The 12,230-nt window shown below is 36.8% G+C and overlaps 1 protein-coding gene across 8 annotated transcripts in view; it reads right to left on the bottom strand.

Annotated features, from left to right (window-relative positions):
- Nucleotides 1-1,618: 1,618 nt before the first annotated feature.
- Nucleotides 1,619-12,230, bottom strand: part of YLPM1 (YLP motif containing 1) — a 39,145-nt gene continuing 28,533 nt past the window's right edge. For 4 of the 8 annotated variants that reach the window (XM_083838708.1, XM_083838710.1, XM_083838712.1 and 1 more), the window contains 4 exons: nucleotides 10,431-10,482; nucleotides 5,087-5,217; nucleotides 2,431-2,610; nucleotides 1,619-2,025 (listed from right to left, as the gene is read on the bottom strand). In XM_083838708.1, coding sequence (XP_083694834.1) covers nucleotides 2,464-2,610; nucleotides 5,087-5,217; nucleotides 10,431-10,482 — 330 coding nt within the window. In that variant the 3' untranslated portion in view covers nucleotides 1,619-2,025; nucleotides 2,431-2,463. The other 4 variants (XM_083838709.1, XM_083838713.1, XM_083838711.1 and 1 more) reach the window with 4 other exon arrangements.

Below are 12,230 nucleotides of genomic sequence, written 5' to 3'. Positions count from 1 at the left end.
AGTTTTCAAAATTGTTAAAAGTAGTAAACAATACAATCAGTTCTGTCACATGCTATCCCTTTGCATGCTCCAGAAATATTATTTAGCCTGGAAAGGAAATGTTAGAAAAGGTCCTGGTTTAGGTTTATCACCAAAAATACAGACAAAACAATTAACAAGTCAAGAAGCTTCTTAAAAGTCAAGCAACAGCATCAAATCGTAACAGTGGCATGCGTGTCACAAGAACTCCAGTTCTGTTAGGGACAACTTATGGTAGACTGAAAGCCATTTTACACATACCTGAGAGAGCAGCTTCTCTGAAGTGAAGCTTGCCTGATTTCCACAACAATATACAAGGGCTATTATTTCTTAACTATTATTTTCCCTTTGTGAACAACTCTCTGCCAGAGAGTTCAGAGAATTCAAAGAACACTTGGCAACATTTAAAAAAGAAAGTATATGTGCTATATAATAGCATGCATACACAGAAAATGCATATTCATTACCTTCCATTTTAAGAACATTGCATTCAGGGACCTTGGTTTTCTTGTATTAAACACATTCAGGGCATAACACAAGTCCATATATTCATATATTTTCCAGAGAGCTTTCAATCATGCACCACAGACAAAGCTGAGAAACATCCAAAAAAACCAAGCCATTAGAATGGCAAACAAAACCATCCATTAGCACCATTAGCTCTCCTCAACAACATAAACCATAACCACATCAGAACCAGCTCATTTCCCAACCTAAAAGAAAACCACAACGTAATCACTCAGCAGAGCAACAAAGAGTAGCAGAGAAGGAAATTCAGAACTTCATTCGCTTCCCTCAGGAAGATCAGGAGAAAAATTTCAGTTCACCACTAAAACAATTATTTTAGGATTTAAATACCTTGCCTGGTCACAACGTTGTTAACACAAGGTATTTGCTTCAAAACCTGAGAGGACAAAAGAAAGTTTTCACCAGCAAACCTGTGATACTGTGCAGAAATGGTATGTCAGCGTCTATGAAGAATTTGCACCACTTTTTATAGTGCGGACTATTATTTTTCAGCAAGTTAAACGTATTTATTAGAGGAATAGAAGGGTATAACTACTGGTGTTTGTTGCTTCTTTTTATGATGTTTCTCTACAAGACAGTAGACTTACAAATGGAATGAAATGTCCTGATAGGGACCAGTGTTGTCTAAAAGACATAGTAAGACCCAAATGAATTTTCTATGCTGCCCTCCAGAGAATGCTGTAGTGGAATGCCATAGCTTTCAAGTTCAGCATTAAAGAAACATTTTTCTTACATTACTACCCTGAGTATTTCAGAGGCATCCAAAAGAATTTATACTCACGTAGTAATGGAAATTTGACATAACTGAGAAACTAGGATCCAGAAAATGATCATTTTTGCTCTCCCAGAAGAAAGAGAATGATAATGGCTCCTAAAGGCCAGCAAAACCTGGGGCCTTAATGGAGCTGTCTCTGAGCGGAAGAGCAGGTGATAAACCCAGAAGACAGGACACATTCCAGAGTATGAGCACCTCTTCCAGGTAAGGATGGCTCTGAGCACTGTCAACATGTGAACACACAGACCACAATTAAAATGTGAAACAAAAACCATGCTATATGGTCCACCAAGAATACAGAGTTTATAGTGAAATTTATTGTTCTGCTTCCTAATACAATAAGCTACAAGGTACATACAGTATAAAACGAGAACGGCCACAAAGCAAAGGTGATAAACATTCTGTGACAGTACAGTGGAGGTAACATCTGTCTAATCCTTCCACTTCATCCCACAAACAGCAGCTAAAACTACTGGCCCTCCCCTTCCCCCCCCCCCTCCAAAAATATTAAAAAGTAAACTGTCTCTCTCACTTAGGAGCAGCGGGATTTTTTTTTCTTTTTTTGAGGGCACTGGTTATTTGCCAATATCTCAAAAAAATTGCTGAAACTAAAATAACAAAAGAAAAACTGTGAAGGTGGGAGTGACATGACCCATGCAAGATGCTCATGACACCTTGGTTCACATCTCCTCAGAGCGAATGGCCTGTAAAGAAAGGAAAAGTTTGTTACATCAAGTAAAACAGCAGTTAAAATGGTCAGAGTTAAGATACGTATAGTAAGCAAAACCTGAACTAGACAGGACCAAGCATACAGCTAAGCTATTCTTATAACAAAAACACTTTTCCTTTTAGCAGGGTTTGGAGACTTTGATAGCTGACAATTTTTCTTCTTTAATTTTTAGATGCTGTACAGGGGAACGCGCACTGAAAAGTGCACAGCTGACACCTACTATACAGGGTTCCAAATCATATAATCTTGTCTGGGAGAACTCTAACTGCAATCTCAACACTAAAAAACCCAACACCCAACCCTAAAAAAAACCAACAAACTAAACAAACAAATAAAACAATACCGAGGCCAGAAACATGCAAAACCACCGTATACTTACCTTAAAGGCACAAAATTCCCATTAACCACTTTTTCATATATACTTGGTACGGTTGAGGGCTCTCTCAGCAAGATGACCACTTTCATCTGTTATCTTCTCCCAATCTGTTTGTCCAACAACAAAACCAATGGCCCTTTTCCTGTCTGCATCTTTTTTTTCTTCTAGATCTGCCCACCGCACCTATGGAGAACATACTATCAGTAGGACAATCCCTTATGAACTTCGGAGACACATCTAAGCTTCCCACTGCAGATGAGAGTATAAGAATTCTAATTTGTACTCATTTTAATTCCAACAGGTAATCACTAATTTGTTCTCTGATGAGTAAAGATGGAAATTGCAGCGGTTACATTATTTTTAATTGAATGTCCCGAATGTTCAATGAAGTAGAAAAAAAGGTATGTATGATTAGCATTTTCCATTTCAATGCTATAGTTCTGAGAGATGAAGAATCACTACAGTTACTTTCCTATGCAAAGCAATGCTTCCTGCAGGAAGAATTATCAAAGATTCATTTAGCGTCTTCATTTCTGTAGAACCTGTCTTTCAATTGCACAATGGAATGAATCACCTAGGAGAAGACTATGAAATACAGGAAGAGCGTGTAAAGAGCAACTCAGCAGTGAATGACTGAATGAGGGTCAGTTTTCTTTATCTTCTGTGACAGATTTTTATTTAAAGCTTTCTACTGATTCTTTCCACTAAATAACGTCTGTGCACTGGTTGCCTCCCATCTTTACAGCTGAATCCGTTTCGTCTATGGCTCTTCACTGTCATGCAGATCACTTGCACTCATCCTGTTCAAACACACACAGTCACTTCCTCACCCACAAACCCAGACACGATGTGGGGGCATGGGGAGGGGAGTGTAACTGCGGGGAGGGAGGAAGGTGGTGATGAATGGCCACTGTCCAGGAACTCAACAGCAACACACAACTGCAGGACAAGAAAAACAGTAAGTGAAGGAGCTCTTCCCTGACATCCTGCTGACTCCCATTCAAACTGATCTGTTACTTTTGGACATACCCATATCACCTTTCTTCCAGCACCCCCCTAATTCCACATCCTAGCTGACCTTCCTCAGATATTCATACTGATATGCAATGCCTGCTTTCTTCCACCATCACTTCCTCTGAAAACGCCTCAGTAACTCCTTTTCTCTCACACACTGTTCAGTACTACCCGTGTTTTCTACTTGACTTTACAAAGCAAACCAACAAACCCAAACACAGACAGTCAACTCAAACTACTTTTAGCGGCAAAGTTGAATGAATTGCATTGCTGATCAACTCGTTCATTAAAAAATAAGTATGAAAAATAACTTAGCTGCAAAATCAACTGTAGTCTGTACAAGACCCACAGCTCCTTATCAGCTTTAATACAGAGCTAGCTGTAACAGGTATTTCTAGGAGATTTGTATACATATACACACATCATTCTCTCCTCCCTCCCTGGTTCCTTACATTTTCCTTGAAGCTAACACACTTTTAACCTCATGTTTTGTTTTAAACTGATTACTACTACATATATTCACAGTGGATAGAGATGGAAATCCAGACAGTTGAGTATCTGCTTGGGTACAAAGCTTATGGCAGAAGTGATGAATTAGAAAGCATGTCCAAGTATCTTTATCTGGTAGTAAATATGCTTCTTCACATACTGTATTGTTTGCACAGATGCAAATGATGTTCCTTTTTTGTTTGTTGTTCTTTCATCTTTATGTAAAGGTTCATGGGACATATAGAAAAGCAAACTACAAAAAATTAGTCTATAGTTATTAATGTTGGCTACGCTCTGAATGTAAGCTTGTATATTCTTTTCCACCACATAGTGGTATTTGTGATAATCGTAACATTTAAGAATACAGAAGAATACCAATGTGCTATCCATGTCAAATGGTAAATTTTAGCATGTTGTACCAGTCAGATTTGAAGATGTAATTCTGAAAGCAAAAGCTTGTCTTTCTGTTTTGGAAAAAATAAGCATCCTACCTATTACCTCTTTCATCTTCCTCCACGATTTTTGTTTTTTTCAGTGGTATTTGAAAATGTACCAGTTTATGCTCAGAACAGAAGTACATATAGAGTGGTTGAAGCCACCTTCTTAAACACCCTCTCCCAAGCTATATGAAAGGTATATGCAGGAGGTAACTTCAAGGTTTTACTCATAATGGACCTACATAGTTGATGCTTTCCTCAGCTGAATCTTTTTTAAAGTTAAGAATAGTGAATTGTTTCTCTGCCTACTTATTACAAAACCTAACACAAAAAATTAGTTTAATAAAGTCATCATCATCTTGTCTTAGAATATACACTGTGTATCACACCATTTCATCACACAATGTAAAGCCTAAAAAAAGGACTCTACGCACATCTTCTTCCTCAGCACGAACTGGGATATGACTCCATTCTCAATCTCAAAAGCCATGCTATGCATAGTTATCTTTCATTATCTACAACTCCTCACTTCATTATACTTAATCTGTTTACCTCTGGAAGACTATTCTCCAAAATATTCTCCTACAGAATCTAATGGAAAATAAAAAGCAAGTCAAGGAAATTCCCGTATTCATGTACACTGACTGACTTGATACAAACTCTTTATCACAGAAACCTTTCAACGGTCATTTACAGAAAGTCATTTGAAAGTTTATTACCCTTTTCTTTCCAGGTTCAGAAGCACGAGTATCATAGTCATCTGGAAGCTGTAGATAATCTTCCATTCTGCTGGCAATGGCTTCCCAGTCACGTTTCCTTTTAGTGCCAGTCCGCAAACCATCCAGCTTGTCTGAGAACAAACACAGAGCCTCAGAGTTAAAGGAGATTTTTTTCCTATTATTCACACAAACAAGATGTGAGAGGAAATATTTTCAAAAGAATGATCAGCAGAACTTGTACATCCAGCTTATCTTGATAGACAGTATGATGAGACTTGAAATAAACTAGAAGACTCAGCACCATTTTCAAGTTTTATTGATCTTTCACATTAACTGCGTGGCAACAACACTCAGTTTTGTTATTTGTATGAGGGAGAAAAGCTTGCTTTTCTGGATGCTCATACCATATAGAGTCTGTACTTACAAGTACAATACAGCCACCCATAGCTCTTTAAGGAACTACAGATCCACCTGTTCTATATTAGAACACAAGACCAAAGCTGTAGCATCTCTCCCAGATTTGGGGTTTAATACCGTGTCAACCATTACATACATGCAATATCAGGGAATAAGTGACGATCGTATAATTTTACGCATCGAAAACAAGTTTTTGAGGTTCTGTTTCTGCTGAACAAAACCGTCCCCTGAAACCCTGACCTCCCATTTTTCTTCTCCCTGCAAGGAAGAACCACCCCAAAAAATCCTCCAGGACTGGAAAAAAAAATCTCGGATTTTTTTGTTTCATGGTGCAAGAAGTCAGTCACAAATATTTGAGAAGTATGCTTGTCCAACAGCCATCATTTTCTTCTTTTTCTTATTGAACATATAAATGCATGAAGAGAAACAGTTCCATTCCTAGGTTCTAAAATTTTGTTCCTCTTTAGACACTTATTTTCAGTGAAAAAATAACACCTTCTTGAAATTATGTGGTCAATTGCTTTTGGAAAGGAGATGAAAGAATTACTCATTTTAAGATTATGAACAATAAGACATGAAAATGAAAACAGGCTTCACAAGTCAAAGTAAATCCTAGTACTAATTCTGTTGCTGTATGCTACCATTTCATAAGCCAAAAACTAGGCGTATGCAGAAGGAACACTAAGCTTGGTAGTTACGTTCTGTAAGCTGTTTCCAGTGATGTCAGTAACAGTGCTTCAAAACTCACCGCTGTAATTAAATTTACCCACCAAAGGTCTCTGAAATAAACCAAGTACAAAACAACATATTTTCTGGAGAGCAGAAGAGGATGTTCAAGAGTATGTATTTAAAGAAGATCAGTTCAGAGATGAGTTTTTTTTTACTTAATATTGGAGAGAGAAGAGCAACAACAGAGAGGATGTGAGGCAATGGTGATGTAGACATGATACTAAAGTTTCAGTGCCATAACCTGGTGAAGTAATTTCTCTCTCACAGAACTCTAAAGTTTTTAAGAATCCACTTCTGCCCCATTTCTCTAGAACAGATACAGAACTTCTTCCAAGAAAACATTTTAATCCCTCTCTGAAAACAAAACAGAAAAGCAGAAAAACAAAACCCAAACCAAACAAATCAAAGAACACTTAATAAAACTGTGTGCAGAATATTTGTATCTGTTACATGATATCTTGTGACATGATTCATTTAAGGTTCTTCTTTGCTCTAAGTTAAATCTGCCAAGTTTGAAGCTCAATCTCCACAGAAAGCTGGTACTCCCTCTAGAAGACAAAATTAATTTACAAAATATTCCTCCATTACTCCAGCACACGACATACTCACACTATTCCTCAGTATTACTCTCAGATCAATCAGTGTAAAACATTCACAGAACAAGGGTTACAAGAAAAAGAAAAGGTATTTAAAGGGATAGCAACAAACAGATCGAGGAGCATTTAGGAACATAAAGAACTGGAAGTTCAGGAGCTCTGCTGACAGTAATGCGTAACACAGACATATTCCTGTTGGAAGGCAATCTGCTATGATGCAAGCATATCTTATTTCCAGCGTCCCACTCCCTGCTGCACACAGACCAACTGAACACAGTCCCCAGAAATGTGTAACTCGTAACCAGGGGAGTTCAGTAGGCATTCAGCCCATCAGTTTCCCTCCGTCCCTTTTTGTTAGTGCTATACAGAATTTATTTTACAATGTTATCTCCTTCCATTTTTGAAGTTGGAATGCCTTCCTTTCCAGAGAGACCTGCTTCCACACATACTATCATGGTTCACATGCAGCAGACACACTCTAAGGAAATGTCAAAAGCCTAACAGAAAATATTTTATTTTTTTTTTTTCCTGAAAACAAGACAAGGTGTCATTTTGTAACAACGGTGCTTGTGAATATTTATGGCAGATGATTACTGAGCGTTAAACTATCAAACGAATCACTTCACCATTTCAATTTTAAAAACAACGAAACAGCAGCGTTTTTGAAAACCTGTAGAATGAAAAACTCACCTTTAGAATTTTAATAATAGGTTCTGAAAGTAAATTACTTACTTTGCTCAAAGTAAATCAATCAATTGGCTACTTTTTTGCCTTTCTTGTACAAAAGCTACAAAGTTTTAAGTGAAATGTTATTTGCATTCCAGAGCAAATTTTACAACGGTATCAGAACCTCACCTATGGTAGAAGTCATTTCTCCTTTTGCAGAAGTTTGTCCAACTCACGACTAAGCCGCATTTTGAAACAGAGTACAGTACTAAACACTTAACATAGTCAAACTTTAAAAACATTAGTCCTTTTCTGTAAGTTTAAGAGCCTGAGTGTATGATGCACTGAGACAGACTGAAACAGTAGTGACTAGATTTTAAAATAAAAACGTGGTTTGCAGTCACAACACATAAGGAAACGCTATACCAGCATACATAGTCAGAGGAATGCATCAACCCTGCCAAAGTAAATTTGAACTAAAGCAAGTGCTCTGGGGCAAACAGCATGGTGACTGGCACAAGTCAGCACTGCAGCTAGAAGAGCTCATGCTTTTCAGACCTTTTCGAAGGCTTTCTGTGATTAGTAAGATCTTCTGTCCTCCTGTAACAATATCTATTCAGAAAGAAATCCAAAAGGCAGAAGAGGACTTACAGAATTGTTTTCGGATTCTGCACTTCGACAACCTCTGCAAATGCTTGCCCGCTGGGACTAATGCAATGAACCTAATGGGCAGGCCAGCTCCCAGGAAATAACCCAACTTGGGAATGACAAATGCATACCACAGTTTACATGCCTTTCAGGAAATAATTTTGATATGTCATCTACTGAAATGGGCCTGTGAATAACCAAAAAATCTTACTGCGAATTAAATATAATTATTACTCACAGACTGCAAGTGCTTATAAAGCACACCCTCGGCTAAAAGCTGTCTGCCCTCACAAAGTAGTTTTTCAAAAATAAATAAAACAGCATTTGTTACATAGGAATGCCAGGCTTTTTATAACGTACGTTCTGTCAGAATTTACTTTTAATCTGTAGTTCTATATATTTATAAATATGAATCTAGAGGGTAGTTATGAAAGTAAAATTGTGAATACAGATTTAATAGGAAGACCTTCTCGGCACCTGTGACTTACAGTCTGCTAAGATCCAGTTTGTTAACTGATTGTTATTATTCCCACAGTCCTGCAAGTAATTTATTTTAGAGTAAAATTGACTCTGCTGCTCTCTCCCAGTTTTACGTTTATGTTAACTGGAGACCATATAAAAATCCTCTTGCGTTTTCTATTACAGATTTTCCACATAGAAAGAAAGTCAGCACAATTCTGTTGTTAGCAGTATTTGATCATGAATGAGGTAGACTTTGACAGCTATCTGTAACTTTCTGATGCAACCACAGTCCCCACATTACTACAAACTACCCATAAAAACTTTTACAACATACTCTGGACTCCTGCCATATTTATAAAAGGCATGGGATGACTTAAAAGTTCTCTCTGTGCAGTACAACACATCTGTTCCTACTTAGTACATGGAGTCTATATTATTTAGAATAACACACAACACATCAGAGCCTTGCATTCTTCAACAATGCAGAGTTGGAAAAAATCATTACAAATTTAAGAAATAATCATAAGATACGAAAAGCAATTAACTTGTATACCAAGAATGCAGAAAAATCTTTGTCTTGAACTGCCTTGCTGTTCGACATGCTGCAAGCATTGAGTATGAATCTCCTTCAGTTTTACTGCAGGTGCCACAAAGCCAATATATTCCACAAATATTTAAATGACTTAAAAGAGAGCACAGCAGCAGAAGACATGGTGCAGCTAAGCAGTTAGCAGCAAGAGATGAAAATCTGCTTTATGTAAGCCACAACTTCTGATGCTATTTCTGTTGTACAAATGTGATTTTGGTTATTGGAAAGTAATCATACACAGGGCTGTACCACATGCAGAAGACCTCAAAAAATGCTAAGACATACTGTATCCCACTCAGGTGTTTGTTACTTCTCAGAGATGTGATAGAAAATGATAGTTTTATGCACCTCCCACTCATAAGATCTTGGCTTAGTACCACTACTGTTCACTGGGGAAAAAAAATAAAACAAAAAATCCCACAAAAACATAATGCCTAAAAACTTATTTCCACACGTCCATATTGCATCATATCCATGGTGCCTGCATTTCAACCTGAAGGTCTCTTTTGACTTTGATAGAATTGTAATATTAGCACTTATATACAATGCAGCCAGCAGCACTAATCAGAACAGGAGTGCAGCAAACATCATGCCCTTGTAAGTCCTGGAAAGTCCATTCTGCATCCTACTAAGAAAAATTCTAGTACCCCCCTGGAATTTGAAATGCTTAACAAACTTTAACTTATTAATACATAACTTGTTGAAAAGACGACGCCGATTCATTCAGAACCAATTTCAACATATGGTACTTCTCTGTCCTCACACATGCCAGTTTTGGAAAGTAAGATGCATCATCAATACAATTTTACCTACTATGCAAGTCTCCAAGAAAGTGAGTAGTTACTGACGACATTTATGCTTGAGAAACACATATGCAGTATGAACAAGAATGCAGTGCAATGTAAGTTGACTCTTCACTTTTTATAATACGGAGGAGATGAATAAAGAATAGGAATACCGCTTTAAATAAACTTTTACAACACAATACCTTCCTTGAACAGATGGAAGAACAATTAATGAGTATATAAAACAGCAATGGTTAGAAAGTCGTAATTCCAATGCCTCTGGTGGCAGAGAGAAATTCCTTTTCTGTATTGAAGCTTTTGCAGTTTCAGATGTGTATGAGACCAGTACATTTATTTGTCTTTGGTAGGGAGGCACAGTGAAAATGGAAATTAAAGTTTTGCAAATATCATCAGATACCAACTATAAGAAACAGGAAAAAATAAATACCCACCTAGCTTTGCCTCAGAAGTGTCCATCTCCCATTTGCTTTTCGGAATGTAACCCTAAATCATACACAGAGAGAAGCTCGGAGGATTAGAGAGAGCAACACATGCATATCACTTTTGAACTGGAAACAGCATTATAATGGGAGCTTAAGGTATTTCTTTTTGTAAGGCACAATTCTTGTTATCAGATGAAGGAAACAAGTTACTCAGTATTTCAGAACTTCTGCATCCACTTACTTCCCTTTCAGTAAGTGATTTCAGCAGCCCTTGCACATCATTACAAGAATGCTGCTCTGCCAACACAGAACTCCAGAATGAGTCTAACAGATAGCAATGGTGCTGTGTGCAGTTACTAGATTATAATATCCCAAGAGGCAAAGTTATAGCGACACAATTTATCAGGCATTAAGAATATACAAGGCTTTACAAATGCAAAAGTTACCTTAGTCAAATGCAAAATATACCTTAGTCAAATGTTTTTAATATATTTCCAGATTTACTACACACAAGCTTCACTTAATAATCCTTTCAGATGAACATACTAAATTCTTGTATGAGTAGTCGGTTCACACTTTTTTTCTAGTTTAAATGAGATAGTATCTGCTAAAACTGAGATTTAATTATTTTTTCATTTAAAAATAACCCTCATCATGGTTCAAAGATTATTTCCAAACACTTTTTCCCTACACGTCATCATATACTTTACATATAATAAACCTTAGCCAGTTCATTCCTTGCAAATGAAAATACTATTAAATTTGGCAAAAAGGTATTTATTTTAGGTATTTTCTTGTAGTCTTTTCATTTTATACTCTTACACAAATAAATCCTTGCTAAGCAATTCTTTATAACTCATATAAGTAGTTTTATTCCTAATCTGAACAGCTGAAATTTTCTCTGCAATCACATAAAAAGCTCACTGTGGTGAAATGGAACCCTTGTGAGAGTTTCATTGTTTTAATGATATTTAATATGGAGGGAAAAGAACTACTCTAAAAGATTTCAACAAGAAACCAAAAAATCCACAGACCAGTTTTAATATACTAATTCCTTTCCTGCTCTATTTATAGGTCACCTCCACTGTGAACACCTGTGTATTTGTTAATGCTGAGTTATTAAATCAGTGTACCATGACAGAGAGCTACACTGCTTTTGTTTACGTTCAGCATTGCTCTTCCAAAGTCTTTTACAGACCTTTTTTTTCCTTTTCCTCAAGCATGTATCAGTGATTTGAGATTATCAGATTTATCTATTTTAATATTTTTAATCAAGTCTGTAGTTAATACAAACTAAAACAGTTTGCACTGCAATATTTCATTGTGATAAATAAATAAATTTCAGGTATATATATATATTTATACTTTTCAAACGTTGCACATTAAAATATGCTCAGAAAAGTTACACCACAGCTAGGAGCATGTATTAAACAAAGCAATGTGTGATACATTGGTGAGAACACTAAGTTAAATGCATCAATAATTCATACCATCAAGCACAGAAAAGCAAGAATTGTCTGAACGCTTCAAACAACCCTGTGAGAGTTGACAATAGCAACAGAAGAGTGACTTTGATGGTGTGAAATGCCCTAATGTGTGCTGAATCTGTATAATATCCCAGTCTTCGGATAGGGTAAGAAAAGATTCAGACTTCATCCTTTGGTACAAGACAGTTGGATATTTCAAGGACATTTGCCAGATGGAGCTTGAGACCTCTCTTTTTCCCCAGGATTAAGAGAAGTACAGGAGAATGAAATGAAGAACCTTTACCAACTGTTCTCAAGAAGGCGACAGATACCAAATACTTTT

The sequence above is a fragment of the Anser anser genome, assembly GCF_964211835.1.
Source record: "Anser anser genome assembly, chromosome: 5".
NCBI lineage: Eukaryota > Metazoa > Chordata > Aves > Anseriformes > Anatidae > Anser > Anser anser.
Note: the sequence above shows the minus strand (reverse complement) of the source record. Positions and strands in the feature narration are given on the sequence as shown.